This window comes from Periplaneta americana, chromosome 2 (assembly GCF_040183065.1).
Source record: "Periplaneta americana isolate PAMFEO1 chromosome 2, P.americana_PAMFEO1_priV1, whole genome shotgun sequence".
NCBI lineage: Eukaryota > Metazoa > Arthropoda > Insecta > Blattodea > Blattidae > Periplaneta > Periplaneta americana.
In genome coordinates, this window is record NC_091118.1 from 186,552,599 (window position 1) to 186,579,116 (window position 26,518).

Sequence of the window (26,518 nt, forward strand, 5' to 3'; positions counted from 1 at the left end):
TTTTCCATCATTTAGTGACTTCAAAATGTATATATATATATATATATATATATATATATATATATATATAATTTTTCAGTAGTTCACTTACACTTACTTTTTCAGACATTTAAAAAGAGAGGACAAATTTAGTTACAAAAAAATCAAAGGATTATTAAAGTTCTATTTCACTTTATGTAACAAGAAATTTCTCAAAGAGAAGACGAGAATTTTTCATCACGTGTACATATGACAATGGGTGTATAGTTAACAGAAATTGTAATTTAAAATAGTGTATTTACTAAAAGCAACCGTTATTGCGGTCTAGACTTCAGTATTATTTCAGAACTTTGCACTTAATATACAAAATTCATACTTTAAAGATATTAAATGAAAATGACTGTATTCCTGAATGGAGGCCAAGAATATTAATGTCATTTGGTAAATTCTGTGTTAAGAATTAGCCATTTTTTTGGCCTTGAAGTACAAAAAAGAGAAACATCGTTTCATCACATTTGATAATGAATCACATTGACCATGTCTAGCAGTCAGCAATCTCACAAATCCTGGCAAGTAAAATTAAGGGAGAAAATATATCCTCGACGAGAGGACCTGAAGTTAACTGCAACTTCACTGTCTTCTGTTTTCTTCTGAACACTATATTAATACGTTTGGATGGTTCTGTTCGAGGGCATCCTTCCTCAGCTTCAAAACTAGCTCCTTACGTCAGCTTTCCTCTGTCAATGGGGTCGTGTTCTTGAGCTGAAAAACAAATTTTTTGTTATGTTTTATATATATATATATATATATATATATATATATATATATATATATATATATATACATCAATGAAAATAAAATATTATTGGCACCAGCGTTTTTGGCGTGTGTCCTAGATATATAGTTCCCAGTTTGTGAGCATGTGAGAATTGTACCACTTCCTATACACGTCACATCAGCCATTTACCAAACACAGTTGTCAGACTGACTATGGTAAAGGTAAGACACTAGCACTTAACGTTCCTATTACTTATTTCACACGCCAAAAACAGTGACACGGATTGTACATAGAAGAATCGTACTAGAAAACAGTATTTAAAAAATAATAGGAAATCGGAAGTATTTTCAATGAACTTGGTGTCACAGCTGTAGTCAGAAGCAGACGACTAAATTGGCTAGGCTATATTGGGCGTAGAGAAGGAATTTTACTATTAAGGACTTGTTCTGATTTTGAACCGAATGGCAAATGACCTCTCGGCAGGATTTGACACTGAGAGCTGACCTCCAAAACTGAACCGCTTTATTTTTCATAATTCGTTCTATAATCACACTCCGTTCCTAAACACCACATATATCGTAATGCATGACAAGAAGAATAAAAAAAAGTGGTGTTTATAAGTAAGGTCCGAATTTCGATGACTTTTGCATCTTTTTTCTGATGATAATAGGACAATGATATACAGAAGATAGACAAGGCTCTTATCAAAAGGAGTGAAATGAAACCATTCCTTTCGATCATTTTTTTTTGTAATTTCTCCTGCATATGACATTTTTTAAGGTTTATAAGAAATTTTAATGCTATTTTAAAGAAAAATCAAGTTTTTTTTTTATCTTTGGCTAGTTCCAATGCGTTATTATTAAAATACTGTATTAAAAAATTCATTTTCATAAGCTTCAAAATTAAACGTTCGTAATTTTCGAAAATTTGTGACAGTCCTTCTCCCCCTACATACATTTTGCTTCATTTTGCTTTAAATTTGGGTTGGTCCAACCGCAAGTGTTCAGTTTTATTTTAACATTAGCCGTACCCGTGCGCTCCGCTGCACCCGTTAGAAATAAATATAAAGTAATTACATAATTAAAATAGGACGTTTGATCCAAGGAACTTTCGTGTTTGATAAAAGGATAAATCGTGTAATATGTTACTTAATTTAAATTGTATTTAAATAATTAAAATGCGGTCATTTTGGTCCAGAGACCACTCATTTGGTGCAATGACAATTCCTTTAACATTTTTCTTAATTGTTATTACATGGAACCATAGTTTAATGACAATTGACATCATTTAGTTTTATTGTGTAAACTTTATATTACTTGCTATATGTTTCCATTGAATTATGGTAATAACTTAATTTAACCCTAGTTTTCTACGTCATCAGTAAATGTCGCTTGGCCCATTATGGTTCTGAACTCTTCAAATAACTTAAATAGTGATACAGCATATATAGTGATATGTAATTATATTTCTTTCTTTCGAAAAAGTAAGAATTCACGATCTCCTATGTACCATTGCCATGGAATGAATAAATGTGTGTTTTTCTTCCTACTCAAAAATTTTATATTTTGCACGTTGGGGAGGTACTGCAGGAACAACAACGCTATAATCTGAGGCGGCGCTGAAAATGTATTATATTGTTATTTTAAAAGTCTTGTATATCCTTAAATATCAGTCCTATCAAACTTTTGCATAGAATAAAATTTATCGGAAATCATTTTTAAAGAATCTTTTGTTATGCAACATATTTCACAAAAATCAATAATAAGCGAGATATTTTGATTTATTTAATTCAGGCCCCCTTATAACCCCACCTTTTAAGTAATGTATTTTGAATGCCATATAGCCTATAATATAAGTTACAACGTACTTAATTTATATTCCAATTTTCATCGAAATCCGTTCAGCCATTATTGCGTGAAAAGGTAATAAACATCCAGACAGACAGACAGACATACAAACAAAAATGTCAAAAAAGCGATTTTCGGTTTCAGGATGGTTAATTATACATTTTAACACGAATTATTTTTGGAAAATCGAAAATTACCAGAACAATTTTGGCTACAGATTTATTATTAGTATAGATGTGAAAGACAAGACATCCTTTAATGGGAGACGTTATTTACTTCCAGTTTCATTCTTCACTTTCGTATTGTTTTATGATCTAGATATTAATGTAATCACTACTGTAAGCCTATTGTAATTCGATCAGAATTAGAGTCTGGTCGGGCGGAAGAGAAGGCCAACTGGCCTTAGCTCAGCCAGATTAAATAAATTATTATTATTATTATTATTATTATTATTATTATTATTATTATTATTATTATCATACATCTTTAAGCACTTTTTCTCAGCAATGAATAAATCTGTATCTTTAAATTTTTATGCTGAATATACACTACTTTTGCAGTTGTATATTATTTTCAGATTTAGTGAAACTATTACCGTTACGGGTTATTAGAAACACAAATTGGTGCCCGTAACTTTTGCTTGTTCAAACGGTTTCCCTGGCAACTCATACAGTTTTTAAGATATTACCACAGTCCAGTATATACAGTCACGAAGCTTGAGTTTATGAGGGCACTGGGAACAATAGACTGTGGAGGTACTATGTCGCATTGTCTGTGATGAGGCGATATTAGCGATCCTAGTGATTAGCAACTATCTATGGATGCTTATTTACTACGTATTGAGCTTCGTGACTGTACATACTGGATTGTGATGTTACAGTGATAATTTCCGTGGGATTTTATTTTACTCTTGTAGTCAAACCTACCTAAAACTATTGGTTTAACACATAATTTTTTTGTATTTTTGACCTAAAAAAATAAAAATAAATTGACTTTAAACTAGAAATTAAAATAAATATTTCTGTTGAAGATATTTAAAATATTCTAGGTCATGGGTGTCAAAACGCCTATAGAACCGGGAGATATTGCACGTCAGACATGGTCTGGTAAGGTCAATAACATTCCATATAAAATGGGAAAAACGACCTTAAAGAATATGCGCTGCGGGTTGCTTACGCCAGGGGTTACCTCGTACGAGTTACAATTGGACATCTATGTTCTAGGTCATATTGGTCATATGATATTCAGGAATACATAAAAAAAAAAGAATCACTCAGAAATTATCAAGGAAACTGGATTTCAATATACAAAATGCAGCTGCCATTTTGAATTGCTAATCCCTGAACGGTAGACTAATAGTTATGCTAAATCTGAAAACAGTATAAAATTGCAGAAAGGCGTATATTGAGCGTATAAAATTTCAGGATTATAGATTTACCCATTGCTGAGAAAAAGAAATTGAATTGCACCAAATGTTTAGTACTTAAAAGCATTGAAGGCGTATATCCCCCCTTAAAGGGTGTGCGGAGGTGCGGCTTGAGCATCAGTCATGTCGTGAGGATATCTACTAGGCTCCTATAGTTTGTTTGCACCTGTGTCTTGAGTCGATGCTGAAAAGATTTTCTCGATATATAAAGCCCTTTCAGTTGATAATCGCCAGTTCTTCACATCTATGGAAGTGTTCACAACTATGGAGTAACGGTTAGCGCATCTGGCCGCGAAACCAGGTGGCCCGGGTTCGATTCTCGGTCGGGGCAAGTTACCTGGTTGAGGTTTATTCGGGGGTTTTCCTCAACCCAATATGAGCAAATGCTGGGTAACTTTCGGTGCTGGACCCCGGACTCATTTCACCTGCATTATCAACTTCATCTCATTTAGACGCTAAATAACCTAAGATGTTGATAAAGCGTCGTAAAATAACCTACTAAAATAAAAAATTAAAAAAATCTATGGAAGTTGCTTATAAATTACTGCAATGCTGTACTGAGTGAAAAATGATTGTACACCAAGATCAAAATAAAGGCAATTCTTAAGTAAATTTTAGATACTAGTTTTTAGTTGATTTTTATGTCATTACAGTCATCTTTTTGTGTAATTTAAAAAGTATTTATAGGCAATAAAAATCCGGGCCCTATCTTCTTACCCGTTCTTCCTGTAGCCTGATGGCAGGAACTGAGGGCCTCCATAGGCCGTGGCGTGACTAGTGGCCACAGCGCCTCTTCCCGTGCTGAAGCTGTTGGCTATAGCGGTGGCCACTCCTGGATTGTAAGCTCCTCCTTCCTCCCTGTTGCCTCCACGGCCGCCTCCGTGTCCAGGGTACCCGCCGAACACCATGGGGAAGTAGGAGTTGTAGTAAGGACCGCGCCCTCGTCCCTTGCCCTGGTTGAACAAAGAAGGCTCGTCGTCCTCTTCATCGTCTTCATCTGCTGCTGGTGCTGGAACACAGACATTATATTATTATACAATTCTGCGACACGTGTGCGACTGAATCAGCTTAGATAATGATTATAATATAATATGAAACCCGAGAATATGGAAGACGAGGCATGCAAAGCTCATTTGTAGCTCATATAGCAGAGCATTGACCTATGTTGACTGCGTAGTACGTCTGACCGTGAAACGAGCGGGCTCGGATTCAAATTCTGGTTGGAACGAGTTGTCTCATTAAGTTTTTTTACGAGATCTTCCTTCAATCAATTGAAACAGAATTGCTGGGTAACTTCCGGCGTTGTCCTTCGAACTCATTTCGCCATTATAATTACACTTCCCTCTCACATCTTTCCTCCGTTTCTTTCCCTTATTTCGGGCTTGCGTTCGATATAGAGTTAGCTACCGGCCGCCGCCGAACTTGGACCCCGTGGTATGTGGTTATTAGTTGCTGGTGGTAGTGCTATTTCCATGGGATCTTCAGGCTCATAGTGCTCGTCGGTCATGGAGAAAGGACCGCGGTGATGCCTACGTGAAAACGTAAAGGGATTCTATAGGACGGGAACGCGAGGAGAAGAAAGGGAACACGATTAGAAGGATGGGAACATAAGGAGAAGAATGGGAACGGGAAAAGAATGGGAACACGAGGAGAAGAATGGGAACAGGAGGAGAAGAATGGGAACTGGAGGAGAAGAATGGGAACACGAGGAGAAGAATGGGAACAGGAGGAGAAGAATGGAAACACGGGGAGAAGAATGGGAACTGAAGGAGAAGAATGGGAACACGCGGAGAAGAATGGGAACACGAGAAGAATGGGAACAGGAGGAGAAGACTGGAAACAGGAGGAGAAGAATGGGAACAGGAGAAGAAGAATGGGAACAGGAGGAGAAGAATGGGAACACGAGAAGAATGGGAACAGGAGGAGAAGAATGGGAACTGGAGGAGAAGAATGGAAACAGGAGGAGAAGAATAGAAACACGAGAAGAATGGGAACAGGAGAAGAAGAATGCGAACTGGAGGAGAAGAATGGGAACAGGAGGAGAAGAATGGGAACTGGAGGAGAAGAATGGGAACAGGAGGAGAAGAATGGAAACAGGAAGAGAAGAATGGGAACACGAGAAGAATGGGAACAGGAGGAGAAGAATGGGAACTGGAGGAGAAGAATGGGAGCTGGAGGAGAAGAATGGGAACAGGAGGAGAAGAATTGCAACAGGAGGAGAAGAATGGGAACACGAGAAGAATGGGAACAGGAGGAGAAGAATGGGAACTGGAGGAGAAGAATGGGAACAGGAGGAGAAGAATGGTAACACGGGGAGAAGAATGGGAACTGGAGGAGAAGAATGGTAACACGAGAAGAATGGGAACAGGAAGAGAAGACTGGGAACAGGAGGAGAAGAATGGGAACAGGAGGAGAAGAATGGGAACACGAGAAGAATGGAAACAGGAGGAGAAGAATGGGAACTGGAGGAGAAGAATGGGAACAGGAGGAGAAGAATGGGAACAGGAGGAGAAGAATGGGAACACGAGAAGAATGGGAACAAGAGGAGAAGAATGGGAACAGGAGGAGAAAAATGGGAACAGGAGGAGAAGAATGGGAACACGGGGAGAAGAATGGGAACTGAAGGAGAAGAATGGGAACAGGAGGAGAAAAATGGAAACACGGGGAGAAGAATGGGATCAGGAGGAGAAGAATGGGAACACGGGGAGAAGAATGGGAACTGGAGGAGAAGAATGGGAACAGGAGGAGAAGAATGGTAACACGGGGAGAAGAATGGGAACAGGAGTAGAAGAATGGGAACAGGAGGAGAAGAATGGGAACACGGGAAGAATGGGAACAAGAGGAGAAGAATGGGAACAGGAGGAGAAAAATGGGAACAGGAGGAGAAGAATGGGAACACGGGGAGAAGAATGGGAACTGGAGGAGAAGAATGGGAACAGGAGGAGAAAAATGGAAACACGGGGAGAAGAATGGGATCAGGAGGAGAATGGGAACAGGAGGAGAAGAATGGGAACAAGAGGAGAAGAATGGGAACAGGAGGAGAAAAATGGGAACAGGAGGAGAAGAATGGGAACACGGGGAGAAGAATGGGAACACGGGGAGAAGAATGGGAACTGGAGGAGAAGAATGGGAACAGGAGGAGAAAAATGGAAACACGGGGAGAAGAATGGGATCAGGAGGAGAATGGGAACAGGAGGAGAAGAATGGGAACACGGGGAGAAGAATGGGAACTGGAGGAGAAGAATGGGAACAGGAGGAGAAGAATGGGAACACGGGGAGAAGAATGGGATCAGGAGGAGAAGAATGGGAACAGGAGGAGAAGAATGGGAACACGGGAAGAAGAATGGGATCAGGAGGAGAAGAATGAGAAAATGGAGGAGAAGAATGGGAACACGGGGAGAAGAATGGGATCAGGAGGAGAAGAATGGGAACAGGAGGAGGAGAATGGGAACACAGGGAGAAGAATGGGATCAGGAGGAGAAGAATGGGAACACGGGGAGAAGAATGAGATCAGGAGGAGAAGAATGGGAACAGGAGGAGAAGAATGGGAACACGTGGAGAATAATGGGAACTGGAGGAGAAGAATGGGAACTGGAGGAGAAGAATGGGAACACGAGGAGAAGAATGGGAACACGAGAAGAATGGGAACTGGAGGAGAAGAATGGGAACAGGAGGAGAAGGATGGGAACACGAAGAGAAAGATAGGAACACGAGGTGAAAAAACTGTACGTGTTGTAGCATTTTAAGTGTCATTTTCTGTTTTAGCACGCTAAAAATACGGAAGGGACAGCTAAAATTTTCAAAAAGGGTTTTTCATTGTAGGCCTGTGAATTAAATTGGCTCACTTGTTCTATTGGATGATAACGTGTTATTATCTTTGGTCTCAATGAAATACTTCCTTTGTTTTATGTGTTGATGTTTCAAGTTCTATATAGTTTCCTATGAACTCTAATTTAGAGTACATTTTCTGTACTGGCTGAAATACTCTTGTCATTACCTTATACTGAGAGGTGTAGTTTTAATAGTAAAATTTCATTCCCATGAGATAAGATCTTATTCGTACCTTTCTTGGGTGTCTCTGGCGCCGCTGCGGGTGTAGGAGCTGCAGGGGGCAGGGTCTCTCCCTTGGGTGTCTCCTCTGCAGCTGGCTGGTCCCCCAGGTAGCCCTCCTCGCCGCCGTTTTCCAGGGGCACCTCGTTCTCCGCCCCGTTCCCGCCGTTCACGTTAGGATATCCGTCCTCAAGCGGCTTCTGCTCTGCACCGTTTCCGTTAACAGGCTTCTCGTTCACGATTGGCACGTCGCTGGGAACCTCGTGCTGGTGGAATCCGTTACCGTTCCCGTTCCCGTTGGCATGCCCATTCCCGTTTCCGTTCCCGTTTGCATGCTCATGCCCATTCCCGTTTCCGTTGCCGTTTTTATGCCCGTTTCCGTTCCCGTTGGCGGGCGCGGGCTTCTTTGCGCCGTTGCAGTTGCTGCAATCGTACCCGCCGCCGCCGCCCCCGCCGTAGTAGGAAGATCCTGCTGACACCGCGTCGCCCGCGGCGAAAGCCGTCATGGCTCCCTGGGGATCGTACGACCTGCCGTTATGTCTGTCGTAGCTCTGCTGCGGCGGGGCGTTGTGGTAGGGGTGGCCGGCGCTGCCGAAATACCCGTGGAACATCATCGCCCTGCCAGGGTAGGCAGACCGCTTCTCACGCACTTGGGTCAGTATAACTGGGCTGCCCAGATATATCATATCTAAAGGGAAAAGAGAGACAATCATTTTTAATAGAATCCTTATAATATATTTTGTGCGAGATCGTGCGTATTTGCTTGTTTTCCGCACAGAACCAATACGCGGTAAGTGTGAAATACCACATTCAGTATTCCCAACGTAACACGCATAACAATCTCCCTCTTCTTACCGCTTAAGCGCGACATTCATTTTACTGCTTTAGGCTATTAACATATTATTTTTAGAGACGTTTAACATAGTAATAATTATAAATTGGAAACTTACCACTGCAATTTCACCTAAATTGCAATGTTAATTATTGTTTTTCAATATTTAAAAAAATTGAGTAAACTCTACTACTCCACAAAAGTTATTGCATTCCTGATGCAAGTAACATTAAGGAAGCCGTGAAAAAATCAACAAAATTCCAGATGCCGATGTTATTACTGCAATATGTTATATAAATAATATTGTTAAAATATTAAAATGAAAAATAAATCATTACATAACCTTACCGTTTGTTTTAAGTTCGCATTTATAGACTGGGGGAAAAAAAAGACAAACGTATATCACGGCCTGCTGGAGTATAGTAAACACAGAAATCATTTTAAAGCAACAATGTTGAAGATAGATATTTTGGTATTCGAAAGTTGCCGTCATTAAACAGAAACCAATATGGAGATTTCATTGCAACTAATTAGAAATTCCTCTTTCAGGTATGTAATAAACGATCTTCGCACAAAATAATGTACGATACACTAGCGGTATGTTTGTTTTCATGTTCTCGGAAATTAAAAAAGCTCAACTACGTTTCGCTTTTCAATCTTTTCCTCGAACATGAAAACGTCAACATACCGCTCTTGTAACGCATACTACTATTATGCTCGACCATGCCGAAATGTAGTAATTATACACCTTGTAGCAGCCCTTTAATGGACCTCATTAGAGTACACCTATTCATTAAAGTTCAGGTGTTCCACCAATCAGAAAATACCATTGTAGCAATATGAAAGAGCAAGTATCGATTATTCTCGGATATGCAATCGAAAGACAACTAGTTCTGTTACTATAATAATTAGCGTTAATTGTAAATAATATTCAAATAAATTCAATTTGTCATCTCGTTTTTCAATGTCTAATTCAATTTCAAGGTTATATCAAGATTAATGTTTATTTTGCTCTAGATTATATCAAGGTCAATGTCGACATTTGTTTCTCGGAAAAAATCAATACTTTCGCGTCCTCGCACATCTCACAATTTACGAGGTATTGCACATGGTCAGTTCCCCTCCTCAGTCAGATAAGAATAACGTGAATACTTATGAATAATTTCAAGTTAGAAATATGGTCGAGCATAAAAAGTCGTATGAAACTTGACTATAATGGTAATTAAGACGCTCGTATGAAAATTATGAAACTCGCTTGCGCTCGTTTCATAAACATACTCGCGTCTTAATTACTACCATTATAGGCTCGTTGCATAATGTACTATTTTGCACGAGTGTAGTTTTTTTATGTACAATGTTTTTCAAAAGCAAGTGTAACTCCAACTGCTCGTATTTTCTTCATTTTCTGTACAATTTAAAACATGCTGTACTGGCTTGTTACTAAAGTCTATCTCGGTTAACTTGACAGGGAAACACAACTTCCACCCCCTCCTTGTAGTCTCTTCGTGTCTCCAGCGTGAGCATTGCTGTTCCTCTTACTACGTTCTACCCCCTTGCTTCGCCATAATTCACTTACTTTTTAAAAGTACAGATTTTGAACTGCAATCATCGTAATATGAATATAGATAATATAGATAAAAGTGTTTAGATGTTCTTTTTCCAATTACATAAGTGAAATAAATACATAATAGCCTTAATTTTAATTAATGATGTTTTCTTTATTTAAACTTTGGGGGGTGTGAGAAAACTTAGGAATGCGCTAGCTCCCCTAGAGTTGTGGTAACTATCCTTGAAGGAAACATTGTGTTCCCACAGTCGAGCGTGCTCGCGAAGTAATTTGCTCCAAATGTTTGCGTAAGTTGTATAATAATAAGTTGTATAGGCCTAGTTTAGAGCGTGTATGTGTAAACAGTGTACCGTATACAGTATATATAGATCTACGAGTAATATAAATATATTACCGGATTGTAGTGTTAACATTGCAGTTTAAACAGTATAGAAGATTATAGACCTAGTGAGTGAGATTTGTAGTGGCAGAAAACTCGATCATAAAACATAAGTCCGGTAAAGCGTTAAGAAATGCGGAGAAGAGATGCATTTTAATTGTGTTTAATTCATTGAAGGAACAATATGACTTTTGAAGAAATGGCTGAAATAACGGGAAAACAGACTCCATTAATATTAGTGATTGATTGAATAGGTACGTAGACTTAGTTATTAAATATAAATATCCCTACTGTATTATTTTCTGACGTAATCTTTTTTAATGTCGATTTTTCATCTGTAGGATACATTTTTATTTTGTTTAGATTAATTCAACTTTCGTACATGGAACATACGAAGTACTTCTCACATCCTTATATTTTAGTATGATTGTTCTTACAGTATAACATACACATTACAGAGTAGTGAATTCATATGGGCAATGTTTTTGAAATAGAACGTAATGTCCTCACCTCTGCTGGTAGCAAAGGGAAGGAGTTACTATCATAATAATAATAATAATAATAATAATAATAATAATAATAATAATAATAATAATAATAATGATTTATCGCCTCATTACATGTTATCTGGGATAGACTTTAAGAGTCCTGCGTTTGGTTACTATGAATTCAAGTTAGGTGTACATGGATCATACTAGCTTCGCTTGATTGGAGAGCTCTGACCCATCTCCTCGCTTCGTTTCGTGTGCTTACATCCACTTGTTGCTATGGAGACTGAACAATGAGAATACTACCACAGTCTACTATATACAGTCACGAAGCTCAATACGTAGTAAATATGCATCCATAGATAGTTGCTAACCACTAGGATCGCTAATATCGCCTCATTACAGACAATGCGAAATAGTACCGGTACAGTCTATTGTTCTTAGCACCCTCACAACACAAGCTTCGTGACTGTATATACTAGACTGTGACTACTCAATATAAAATATAGCTACTGTCACGTGGATTTAATAACAAACTAAATATTTATTTAAAATTACCTTATGGTTAACGGAAGATTATTCTCACTTAGGTAGGTCTACTTTTTTTATTTTATAATATATTTTTCATCCAAATAAGTAGAAACCAATGCTCATTATTTTTCTTCTATTTACAGAATTTTGAATGTTTAATTTGCGTTTTTTTTAAATAAGTAGACATCTTTTATCAAAGTGAAAATGAGTTTAGAAATAAATAATATAATAAGTTATTGAAAGGATTAGAATTTGAATATTTACAATTGAAAATGAGTTAATATTGAAATACATAAAATATATTTCCGTTCTGATGTTTTAACTCTTGTTCATTTAGAATCGTTTCTAGGTTTTTTTCCATGTATTACCGTCTCTAATACCGGATTATATACATTAAATAATTTATTAATAGGCGTATTTATCTCACACGTCAAAGTTGTAATTGAATATCCTACATACATAGATAAATAAATGGTGGAAATTACAATAATACAATAAATCATAGTAAAAGCAAAATTATTTACATTGACTATAATTTACTTTACGAATCTCTACGCATTGCAATGAGTGACTGTAAACATTTTAAGTGTTTCAAATGAAAAATTTCTCATTATTTCTGAAGAATACATTTTCTTCTTTCCTAATGCTCGCTACCAAATCCTCTTAGCAGAGCACTGATTTCCAAGCGTCTAGCTTTGTTTTGTTTTGGCATGTTCGATAACAGCAGACCTGAAGTGGAAAAGAATTCGGAACTTCCTGTTAAATAAGTAGTTCTTGAATTATTTTATGATCGAGAAAACCATTAAAAATCCAAATCAGATTGGCTGACCCCGAGACCCGAATCCTTGGTCTTCCGAATGCAAGTGTTTTACCACTGAGTCATCCAGTAACTTATGTATTTAAATGTAGTAGTTTATGTATACTCCCGTTTTATTTCCACTTAGTCTACTTCCGCAGATGTATTATGAGATTTCCTTACACGCTTCACGCTGTGTACACTAAGATCAGGACCTAATAAAATAATAATAATAATAATAATAATAATAATAATAATAATAATAATAATAATAATCCGTGGCGCTACAGCCCGTGAAGGGCCTAGACCGACCAGCCGGCTGCTAGCCTCACGCCCACATGCCGAAGCAGAGGTGGACGATCATCCAACCAGACTGGAGGTATCATGTGGTTAGCACGATGATCCCCCCAGCCGTTATAGCTGGTATTCGCAACCGGATTTCGCTACCTATCGTAGCTCCCCAAGTGCATCACGATGCTGGATGGGCACCGGTCCCATACACTGGCCGAAATTTCATGAGAAAATTTCTTCCCCCATGAGGACTCGAACCAGCGCGCATTCCGTAACGCGAGTCCTAGGCAGGATGCCTTAGACCGCGACGCCACGGCGCGGGACAAAACAATAAAATAACACAGGGAAAACTCAATATAGTTTTTTTTATGTTTAATATTGGTCGACCAGCAAACTTGCTATACAGACCACTGTTAAATTATGGAATATCACATGCAGAATATCATGCTGAGGTTGGCTCTAAAGGCTCCTCTAATTAATTTAAATTAATTAATTAAACATTTATGTGAATAAAAATATCATGATTTTCTGTGTTAAATTTATGAAGAGTCGTCAGTATCACTAAGAAGGATGTCTTGAGGGAGTTTCCTTTTAAGTCGAGATGGCTGACAAGATCTTGCTCCAATGTTGTATGTCACAGCTCCAGGAACACCAGGAAGTTTGTTGAAGAAAGATTTTGACATTGAATGGATGTACTGTTCTAGTGGAAGAATTCCCAATTCTTGATGCAGTTGTTGATTTCTTACAAACCAGGGGGCATCAATATAGTTGGACTTAGCCAGCCACTATGGAAGGGAGTTAATTTTCCTACTGAGACTAGCAGCCTGTACGTGCAAAAAATTATTTTGTGGCCTTCGTTAGTGTGATTATGATGACAAGAGACAAATATCCGGTCTCGTTTAAGGCACGTTTTCCTCGGTCGCTCGGAGGGAAACAGCTCCATAGAAAATACAAAGAAATAGTGCTCAACGATTATCGTTGCACGATCATCGTTGAACGATCATCGTAATAGTCGCACCGAGGAAAACGTACCTTTACGAAAGATAAATCTTTCCTATTGCCTACATCGGGAATCGAACCTTAGACTGGCTGGGTGGGAAGCGCGTACTCTATCCATTGAAAAAAAGCGTCGCGTCGGTCACAATTATATTCTTCTACTGTACACTTCAATATTAAAATGCTTTGTAAAATATATATAAATAAGAAAAATCTTCTGAAAATTAAGTGCTTCTACGAGGAAGAAAAGGACAACTTTACTTAAATTTTTAGTGATAAAATAATGTAGCAAATATTGTGTGTTAAGTTCTCGGAGAAAAGCAACACAAACTTACCTGAGTCATCGTCGAGGGGAATGGAGGCTGCCCTCGCAGCGACGACCACAAGCAGAAAGGCGAGACACTTGACCAGCAACATTGTACAGCCTGCAACAAGGAATACATTAATATCAATGTCTACTTATGAATTCCTTCCACACGTCGGACGGCCGTCTGGGAGGTATTTGATCCGCTCTTTCTGCAATTTAGTAGTCTTCCAAGTCTCTTATCCAACATTTTTATCACATGTTCACCAGTTTAAGTTTTATTTCAAATTTGTAGACCATAGCAACCTCTCTGCATACGAATTCAACTGAATATACAGGGTGATTCATCATTTACCAAACCATTATAAGGCCGATAGTCGTGCATGCCAGTGAATTTTTTAGTAGGTTATTTTACGACGCTTTATCAACATCTCTGGTTATTCAGCGTCTGAATGGGATGAAGGTGATAATGTCGGTGAAATGAATCCGGGGTCCAACACCGAAAGTTACCCAGCATTTGCTCATATTGGGTTGAGGGAAAACCCCGGAATAAACCTCAATCAGGTAACTTGCCCTCACCGGGAATCGAACCCGGGCCAACTGGTTTCGCAGCAGCCAGACGCGCTAACCGTTACTCCACAGGTGTGGACTGCATGCCAGTGAAGCTTGGGTTTTAACAACAAATAATGAAAATATTTTAGCTGTTTGGGAAAGGAAAGTTCTCAGAAAGATATATGGACCTCATTTCGAAAATGGTCAATTCAGAAAATAGAACCAATAAAGAGTTAATGGAAATGTATGGAGAGCCGAACATAGTTTGCTTCATTAAGAGAGGTAGACTCAGATGGCTGGATATCTTGAGCGTATGCCGGAAAACAGATTACCCAAATGAGCACTATACGGACGCCCAGGAGAAGAGGACGACCAAGGTTGAGATGGCTTCAGGACGTGAAGGATGACCTGCGAAGAGTTGGATGTAGGAGATGGAGACAATGGGCACAAGACAGAGCCGAATGGCTTCAATTGATTGAGGAAGCCCAGGCCCTTTATGGGCTGTAGTACTACATATGAATGAATGAATACAGAGTGATTCAGGAGGAAAGGGCATATGTTGAGGAATGATAGTGTGGACGTTTTTAATCATAAGCCTTATTCTCAATGGTTACCTACCGAGAAACAGCTACTTGTTCACACCTGTGGAGTAACGGTCAGCGCGTCTGGCCGCGAAATCAGGTGGCCCGAGTTCGATTCTTGGTCGGGAAAAGTTACCTGGTTGAGGTTTTTCCGGGGTTTTCTCTCAACCCAATATGAGCAAAAGCTGGGTAACTGTCGGTGCTGGACCCCGGACTCATTTCACCGGCATTATCACCTTCATTTCATTCAGACGCTAAATAACCTAGATGTTGATAAAGCGTCGTAAAATAACCTACTAAAATAAAATAAACAGCTACTTGAAAAATATAACAGGCATGAGCTTCCTTTTTGCCCTCCGTATAATTGCTCACATTCATGCAGACGCAACCAAAATGACATTAGGTTGTAGTATTGCTTTTGTCATGTTGGCCATTTGCATATGTGCACGTTACTTGTACATGGAGGAGTGAAGACATAAGTCTTAACATTCTGATTCGCTGACTTCGAGTCCGTGTCAGAAAGATTGTAGCAGTTTACTAAGTACGAATACATCCTATGTAGTGAAATTACAATGAAACTTATCCAGGGCATTGGATCGGTCATGCTGTCATTTCTTGGCCACTGAAGTCATCCGATTTTATACTTTTAGATATTGTTTATGTGGTTGGCTAAAGGTCGAAGTATACAATCGCAAAGTGGACACTAGGTAGCAATTGCTTGGCCGCGTTTTAAGGAACGTGTGAACCAGCTCAAATTAGCAACACGACATCTGGCTATACGAGCTGCAAAGTGCATCGAGGTTGGAGGTGGCATTTTTTAATATCTTACGTAAAGATAAATGGACAATTAAACATAACATTCAGGTAACTATCTTTTAATTTACTATCACCTGCGCTGTTCCTGTTCCTCGTGGTTTCGATTGGTTTCCTTCAAAATTTTTTAGAAAAAAAAAATGTGTTTAATAATGTTTTTCCTTAGAGTAACCCATACTGTCACTCCTGAAAGTATGGCTATTTCTCTTGAATCATCCTTTATTTAACGGTGAAGGGAAGGAATTACTGAATTTAAAGCTGTAAGTTTCTTGGTAGCTTCAAAGTTTAAATTTTTCCCTTTTATTGATCAAATCTCTTGAATATGGCTTGTATTTATTTTCACGTGTTAAAATTAGGTACCTTGTTGTTGACTAGTTTCAACCTGTTGTAGGTTATCTTCAGAACTGGTTGTTACCGGTTTTTCGCGCCTTCTGATTGTGATTCGTGTGGGGGCATGTTTGTGTAGTGTAATGTGGAGTCAAATAGTGTGTGTATTCTGAAATTGAGTTGTGTGTTGAGAATATCATGAGGGTGTATTTTTGTGTGTCTGTTTGGTATTTCGTATTGTTCTAGTGTGTTTAGTTTCTGATTTTTTGGTTGAATGTGTAGAATTTCCATGTCTGTATTTATATTGCTGTAGGTGTGGTTAGCATTTGTGATGTGTTCTGCAAATGTGGAAGTGTTTTGTGATTTTGTTATGGCTATGATGTGTTCTTTGTAATGTGTTTGAAATGATCTGCCTGTCTGCCCTATGTAGAAGTTATTGCAGGTGTTGCATTTGAGTTTGTATATGCCTGTGTGATTATATTTGTTTATTTGTGTTGTTTGTGTGTTGAGATGCTTTTTAGAGTGTTTTTGTTCTGTATACAAAGTTGTAATTTAATTTCTTGAATGAGGTTGCAATTTTGTGTATGTTTTTGTTTTCGTAAATTTTTCGTATTATTTTCATTGCGAAGAAATAACACCGCAATGGTTAAAGAGGCGTATTTTTTAGAATAAAAATTCCAAACGATCTCTGTTGGAATCATGACAAGTGGAATTTACTTCTCTCACATAGGGATCGAGCGTATATTTCTTTATCTGTGCTGCTTTTATTTGATCTTGTGCCATGTTGATTATATGACCAAGAAGTCCGACTCATTCCTTAAAATACTATTGACTGTAATGATGAGGATAATGCTTTTCAACTCAACTCTGAAATGACAATACTACTGCTATTTTTAATTTCTTGAGATGAAATTATTTAATGTCATACATTTTGACGTATAGGTACACTAATAAGAATAGTGAAAGGGTTTCATGGAACGATTTCGTACACTGGCGTCATTCGATTGTGGTCGCCTTGGAAACGCTTACGTCATATGCGGTAAACTAAAAAATGTGAACGAGTCCATCTCATAAAGAAGAGGAGACAGCGTATAATTATATACATAACCTACTTGGAAGTGTATATTATAATCAATAGGTGGGGTTTGCAATATCTTTAAATAAATAATGTAATTCAGATGTGCTTTGACATGGACGCGAAATAGACGATGCACAATACATACGTGATTATAGGAAGGGTGGCATTACATAACATATCGATAAATAACAATAGCAATATTTACAGCTTATTCTCATGTTCCTATAATAGTAATCAATAAAATTGTGAATTATCTGAGGCTCGAATACTGTTCTCTACTTGTCCTCTTATTAGTACATTCCGTTTTAGTGCATTCTTGGTATTGGAGGATTAAATGTTGTAATGGTGTCAATAATCACGATTTTAGTTATTTTCTGTGCATTTATTTCATGTATATAACATATCCGATCTTTAGACACACTTTAAATTTCACAGTAAATTATATTTATTCATCAAAATTCCATTACCCTAATTCCTGTAGGCCTATAGATGTTACACGCAATCATAGGGATTTCTTCAACTTCTCTGTTATATTTTTACACAGATTTATGCATTATTATTATTATTATTATTATTATTATTATTATTATTATTATTATTATTATTATTATTATTATTAGCCATAAGTATTATTATTATTATTATTACTACTACTACTACTACTACTATTATTTTATTGTTATTACTAATGTTAATATCTATTTATTTATTCTGGCGGAGTTAAGGCCATCAGGCCTTCTCTTCCACTTAGCCAGAAACAAAAGAAGCTGATACAATTTTACAGATTAATATTTAAAGAACACTGATAAAAATGTATATATGCCTAGTTATACAAGCACGAGTCGAGTAAAATAATGCGAACATATTAAATAATAATTACAAAATAATATAAGGCTAGAAGTTACACTCAATGAATATGCAAGCGGAAGGTGAACCAATATTACAAATTATAAGAATAACAAATTCAAAGTAAATTATAACTATACAACACTGAGGAAAATTACATATATACACACAAAGGAGAATTAAACCTGAATACTGGTCACGTGTTTAAACAATTCACTTTTAAATTGCAATATAGTTCGACAATTCCTGAGGGAGCTGGATAGGGAGTTCCAGAAACGAATTGTTGATACTGTAGAAGAGGAAGAATAGTGAGCTGTTTTATGGCAAGGCATAGATAATAAAGGGCCATTTTTAGAACGAGTACCCATGCTGCAATAAGAGGATAAGAAATTAAAACGCACCGAGAGATAGTTAGGCGAAGAAGTATTGATGATGCGATATAGGAAAATTAGTGAATGTTAAAATATATATTTCATAGTTACCGTTTTCAGTGGAAAATTATCATTATTGTGGCGTTCTTATGATATGATTATATTTGAATGAGATTTTTTTACGTATGATTGGGGACTCTGATGATTACATAAGAATGAAAAATTACTACATTAAAGATAGGAAGAACAAAATACTCCGAGAAAACCATGCTTTTTGCCAGAAAATTAACATACATCCACGGAATATAAACTAGGACTTCCAGGACGGAAGGAGGCTCAATAAGAATTGATTGGCGGTGCGCCGCTTTGTTTACAGACAGTGTGAAATATCATGAATAAAGAGCCTTGACCGCCAAGGCAGTATTCTCTATTCGTGGCAGACTAAGGTGCTCCCGAATGCTACAAATCTGGAATATAGAGTAGCTGTCTGGACGGGATTCTCACGCAGACGTGGAATCGCAAGCACCACGGCATTGCTAACCTCTGCGCGAACGTGAGGTCAGTGGAATTTCATTACCACTCTCTCGCAACGTTTCAAACTTTTCACGTAAATATCATCTTTGCTACTTATCGCAGAGGTTTATTTAGTTATCCGTTGAAGATAAGAAATATAGAATGTGAGCTTTATGCAATGCATTAAAACCTGTATTAAACGACCGTTGAAAGTGCCATATGTAGAACTGGTCTTTTAGAGGGTGGTTGCTTAATAGGGGAGGTCCTTTTTTAGACAAATAATGAGTTAAACTACTGCACATAATATAAAATAAAAGAACTAGAATTATATTATTAATTATAATAAGTTGTGTACAGAATATTTTTAAAATATTATTCTGTAACTCATTACTTTCGGTTTACAAAATTATAAATTGAACGCTGCGTCATTTTATTGCATTTTTTTTTTTTTTTTACAATTTTCTTCTCTACATTGTGGAGGTTGCTAACAAAAACGGTCATTTCCACCGGAAACAAAAAATGAGTTTTTGTACTGTTTCAGTATCTTTAGAGAGGCATATTTGAAGAGTCCACTGCAAGAATGATGGATGTCACTTTCTTGTCGAAAATGAACCAAGACTGTCAATGCATAGCTTAAGATATATAGAATGTACATACAGAGTTATATGGCATTAACACTGATAGTCATTGTCCAGTATTGATCGGAAAATCACGGTTAAGCTTTGAGCGCTAAGCATTTCAAACTTTCAATTGCTTCTCTTGCAAAATGTATTCCAAATGACATCCATCGTTCTTGCAGTGGACTTTTCATTTCTGGATGTGTTACTATTTTTATCTTAACTCGGTCATTTCCAAGAGAATTAGTATAGTAAAATCACTATTTTCAATCACAACGGGATAATTTCATATCATACTAATGCCAGTATTTTCATTGTCTTATTTGTATCAAAAAACGAACATTTCCAACATTCTGTATGTGTTTCAATTACCAATAATAACAACAATAATAATAATAATAATAATAATAATAATAATAATAATAATAATAATAATAATAATAGTAATTTATTGCTTTTTTATACATTCACATACTCTATTTTCCCGTTAGAGTGTAAAGGGATTCACAATATGCTAATCATAAGAAAATTTTCAAAATTCAATTGAACTATATGTATATATTTGGTAATGTAAGTCTATGTGTTCTGGACCCCTATTGCTGGAAGATTGCCTGACCGATGTTTACTACATAATTATCATGTAATATTATATTCGTTATCCATGATACAGTTGATGTAAGTGATATGTATGTTTTACTGTTATAAATGACAAATAGCTTTTTTTCGAACAAAAGTGAACATTTCCCTCATATTGCCAAACAAAATCGGACATTTCCAAAATATTTTTGTCCACGAAATGCACAGAAAATAACTAAAATCATGATTATTGACACCATTACAACAGACGTAACATGTACGACAAATAAAATTATCGTTCACTTTGGAGTAAAGTAAAGGCTCGATACAGTTTTTTCTACTTCCTGAAAAAAAAATACTGCTTTGGAAATGATCGGGTTTCTTCGCAAACTCCACAATTATCCTTCAGTAGACGAGAAGTTCACTTGTATGTTCTCTAGTCGCACAGTCTTTTAATTGAATTTTACTCAGTTATAATTTTTCTTCCAGCTTTACAACCGAATTATACTGAGTTTTACGATATTTAAATTTTTCTGGTAATTTTCTTTTAGATAAATTACTTTCACTTTCGCGAATCACTTTAAATCGATCCTACAGCAATAATACTTTTCTCATTTTAGTCGTAACAACTTTACAGTACGAGAAGAAATGAAACTGTTAAGCTGTTAAGCCAGTAGTGTCAGAGTTGTAAGCTCCGAAACCGGTTGTGGTGCTAGAGACGTCCAGTCGGAGCGTGAACTTGCTTATGTTTGTGGAAGCACCGGAGCACGCAACGAGTTATAGTGGAGCGCTCCGCTCCGTTTAGGCTGTGTCTGACAACGCTGTGTTAAGCAAAGAAGCAATATACCGTACAGGTGCATATGCAGCTGTCATAACCCTTAAAAAAATATCATTCTCGCTAAAAATTTCCACAATATTTAGAAGATTAAAGGTTTGGACATTCAGCACGAATAGTTAAGAACGTTGTCAAATTTGATTTTAACGTTGGAAGACACAGTCAAGTACAGACGTGGACAAATTATTAGCAAAATTGAGGATTTTTATTATATATTTTTATAAAATATGATTCTTCAATTCAGACTGACATTTTTGCGTATTTCCAAATTATTTGCAAAATTGAAGATTTGTATTGTATATTTTTAGAAAATTTGACTCTTCAATTTGGACTACATTTGATATTTTTGCATATTTACAAATTATTAGCAAAACTGAAGATTTTTATTATATATTTTTACCAAATTCAACTCTTCAATTTGGACTACAGTTCACATTTTGGATATTTCCAAATTATTAGCAAAGCTGAAGATTTTTATTTTATATTTTTACAAAATTTTACTCTTCAATTTTGACTGCAGTTGACATTTTTGCATATTTATAAATTTTTAGCAAAATTTAAGATTTTTATTATGTATTTTTACAAAATTCGGCTCTTCAATTTAAACTACAGTTGACATTTTTGCAAATTTCTGTCTACTATAAGGATGGAAATATGCAAAACTGTCAACTGTAGTCTAAATTGAAAAGTCAAATTTTGTAAACAGAATTATCATAAAAATCGTCAATTTTGATAATAATTTGTCCACGTCTGTATGTCATCAAGTTCTAAAAAATTAGGCTATTTAATACATTATACTACTGCATTGTAAAATTATAATATACTATAGTGTAAAGATTGGTAATATCGTGATATGGCTAATATTGTGACATTTCTTTTTGAGAATTTATTACAATTTTACTGAGCGAGCAGAAGATCGGTTTTTTGCGTCAACGTATTAAGGGAATGTTCGTGGACAAGTTGCTGCACGAAACCGGCTCTTCTCTCGCTCAGTAAAATTGTAATAAATTCTCAATATTATTCGTATCACAGTATTACCAATCTTTACCCTAATTTAATTTTTATATCTGGCCTCTTAACAGGGGTAAAATTAAGAAAACAGCTATTCAATTGCAGGTCGATGATCGGGGAGAGGAGTGGTCCTCAAATGGAGGTAAAAATGCATTTTTGTATTATGGGTTTTTAAGTACGTTCGAAAAGAAATTTTTCTCTGGAGTGTAAGGGGTGGTCTCTTAATAGGAATGGTCTTTTAGAAAGATTTCGCTGTATTATTCCTTTATATTTTGGCAAACTAAAAAGAAATGTTACTGTTCATACTGAAAGAAGATAATATTCCAAATAAAACAGTAGAATAAATATGTAATATTTATAAAAAGAAAACAAAAACTGTAGTCAAATTTAATTATGAAATCATTGATTCTAAATACATTAGCCTAATGCAGATGCTCGAGAAGGCTGTCTTTTTCCCCCCCACTATATTTTATAATTTAATGAATTCTTTGACGAATCCAAAATTGAAATAGAGATTACGTCCTCATTACAGACGGACTAAAATGACACATTCCTCTTCGCAGACGACCAATCCTGTTAGCCGTCTAAGAGGATGATCCTCAGAGATATATTTTGGGCTGTTATTTAACAACACTGTAACAACTACTAGCGATAGTGAGATGGTATTGGGCAAGGTAAGACAGAGGATTCGCCTTACAATAGGCGGAAATCTCGGGAAAAAACCCAACCTTGTAACCTAACCAGGTAAGCAACCTGAAGGAAATCGAACCCACGCCCAAATCTCCAGAGACAAATGTGTCAATTTATAATAAGTGATTGGTCCAAAATCTTCATTGATAAAAAGTAATAAAATACATTCAATAATTAAGTACGAGTAAGTATTTATTTTTAAACCAGAGGGAATAAATAGACTTGAGAACATGAAATCGAAGAGTAGGCTATAGAAATTTTTTTGTGGTTTATGGTTATTACTGGTATTGATTTCAACATTTTTAGCGGGAGATTACATTTTAAATTTTTAAATGTATTATTTTATAGAATCTGTTAGTGACGATACGGATTTCGGGTTTTAATTTCAAATAATACAACCAATTTTATTGTAATTTATACTTGTTGATAATGCTGATTTAACAATGCTGAAATGAAAGATTATAATTTTTGAATTTACAGAATTAATTTTTATAGCGCCTGTTACTTACAATATGGAATCCAAATTTTAACATTAAATAATACAAACTATTTTGTTGTAATTCACACTTCTTACTACTGCTGATTTGAGAATTTTAAAAAGAAATATTACATATTAAATTAATAAATTTATTATTTTATAGCATTTTTCAGTCACAATACCAATTTCGGGTTTTAATTTCAAATAATACAACCAATTTTGTTGTGATTTATACTTGTTACCAGCATTCTGAAATGATGTATTATCATTTTGAATTTACAGAATTAGTATTTTATAGCATCTGTTAGTCAAATGTGGATTTCAGGTTTTAACTTTAAATAATAGGCTTACAATCGATTTTCCTGCAGTTTACACTTCTTACTATTACTGTTTACAGCACTTTTTAAAAATTAAATATTAGATTTTGAATTTATACATGCAATACTTTACAGTACTTTATCTTTTAGTCACAATTTGAATTTCTGGTTTTAATTTCAAATAATGCAACAAATTTTGTTATGGTTTATATTTAATGACGATTTCAGAGTTTTGAAATGAAAGATTAGCATTTTGAATTTACAGATTTAGTACTTCATGGTATTTGACAAATGTGGGACAATCTTGCGGAAAATATGTATTTAGAAAACGATTATTTGCGTTAGGGTATAAAACACTAATAAATAACACAAATTGAAACAATTTTATATTAATTCAAATCATGCTTATAATAATAATAATAATAATAATAATAATAATAATAATAATAATAATAATAATAATAATAATAATAATAATAATAATAATAATAATAATAATAATAATAATAATAATAATAATGATTTATTTTAGCTGGCAGAGTTAAGGCCGTAAGGCCTTCTCTTCCACTCAACCAGCAAAAAGTGTATATACATATGCATGAACTTACAAAGAATCCAACAATTTGATTGAGATGAGAGTTACATGTATACAAAAGTTATTTACAAATTAAACAACAAAATACTATGAACTATTAATTAAACACTGAAATAAACTGTGTAGCAGAATTAAACTAAAATACATAGAATGTTAATATATTTCAAATAATATTAGATAATAGAAAGAGATTATTACGAGACAATTAAAATACAGCACAATCAGGATGATGTCTAAAGAAAAAAGTAACAATGTAGTCAGTGATAGTTTAAATCAGTATGATTGGAGTGAAATGCTAATAAGGTTATCTTTTAAGCTGTTCTTAAAGGTGTTTATTGTCTTGCAGCCCCTAATACTTTGTGACAAGGAATTCCATTGACGCGAGGTGGATATTGTAAAAGATGATGAATAACAAGATGTTCTATGAAGAGGTATACTTAGCGTGCCACAGATAAGTGATCTGGTATTTACGTCGTGGTTAGAGTATAGATAAGAGAAACGAGACGAAAGGTAATTTGGTGTTGAAGTGTGCAGAATTCGAAAGAGTAAAGACAAAGAGTGTAAAGTTCTACGTTCTTTAAGTCGGAGCCACGAGAGACTTGCGAAGGACGGTGATATGTGATCATACCGTCGGATGTTGCACACGTATCTGACGCACATATTCTGAGCTCGCTGTAACTTGACTGACAATTCAGAACTTAGGTCACTTAACAAAACGTCACAATAATCGAAGTGCGGCTTATGGTCTAGTGATGCTAAATTGATTACAAGGAAATATTTATTCATTATGTTTAAATTTTACTATAAGAAACAGCTACATTAATATTACACAAACAGAAATTTTAGATTAAGAACATAACTTACAGAGCTCAATCTACACATGTAGATGTAGTTAAATGAAAACATGAAAAACATTTAGAAACTCGCAGTACATTTCGTGGTTGCTGGAAATTTTAAGCTGTACGCTAGCAAAAAATATAACAATTAGCTTCTTTATTCTATTTATCCACATGTGAGCAATATGATTACTTGAAAACCTATGTATTTCAAATTTCGTAGACTCAAATGTCAGAGAAAAATGATCTTTTTAAAAACAACTTAATAAAGTTATCATTATGTGATTCAGTTGCAAAATGCTTTCCCTAATTTGTATTTTGGAAGTGTCCAGATTTTAAATTGTTAGTTAATTTCGCGGTTCGAAAGAAAAATAACAAATGCAGTATTATTTGAAGAGTCCACTGCAAGAATGATGGATGTCACTTTCTTGTCCAAAATTAACCAAGACTGTCAATGCATAGCTTGAGACATATAGAATGTACATAGAGAGTTATATGACATTAACACTGATATTCATTGTCCAGTAATGATTGGAAAATCGCAGTTAAGCTTTGAGCGCTAAGCATTTCAAACATTCAATTGCTTCTCCTGAAAAATGTATTCCAAATGACATCCATCATTCTTGCAGTGGACTCTTCATTTGTGATGAAAAATGAAGTAGCACAAGATCCATGCCTTGTTATTAGTATGCAGTACTTACAAGTTTGGTGACCAGCAACTGGGAGCTATCCCTGGAGACTCACACAACTTCTTGAAGGCTCTTAACAACAGTCGAGCAAGCAGGTAGACAGCCACTACCGCCTACTCCAACTATGACAGAGTTTCTTGAGGGATTGCTCTGACTTCCACCCGTTTTTATATCTGTTGCTTCCCCCCCAGACTTGGAATTATACCCCCGGCACCAGAACATGATGTTGGCACCGGCCCAGAAGGACATCCCGGGAGCCCCGTCCACTCTTATCAATCAGTCATTCAGCTGAGGACTCCACGCGTACGCGTCCATAGACATGCACCACACGGCAGGACGATGTGAGCAGCCTGCAACTGACCGCGTCGTACCCACATTTGGTGTTTAAAATGGGACCTCCCCTTCCTTGGGGTAGCGCTTTCCAGCTTATTGCAAAATTGCAAGAGCTCAGCGGTGGGGTATCCAATAAGTAAACTGGGTTAATGCCTTCTTTCAACGAAGGAGGAGGCGATATTGTCTACAACTCATG

At 36.1% G+C, this 26,518-nt stretch overlaps 1 protein-coding gene across 1 annotated transcript; it reads right to left on the reverse strand.

Annotated features, from left to right (window-relative positions):
• Positions 1–483: 483 nt before the first annotated feature.
• LOC138694941 (uncharacterized) lies at positions 484–26,142 on the reverse strand. Its single transcript, XM_069819146.1, has 5 exons — positions 26,002–26,142; positions 14,296–14,385; positions 8,094–8,768; positions 4,748–5,039; positions 484–741 (listed from the first exon to the last, which is right to left on the reverse strand). The coding sequence occupies exons 2-5, from the start codon at positions 14,375–14,377 to the stop codon at positions 720–722; spliced, it is 1,071 nt and encodes a 356-aa protein (XP_069675247.1). The 5' UTR covers positions 14,378–14,385; positions 26,002–26,142; the 3' UTR covers positions 484–719.
• Between the last annotated feature and the right edge of the window lie 376 nt (positions 26,143–26,518).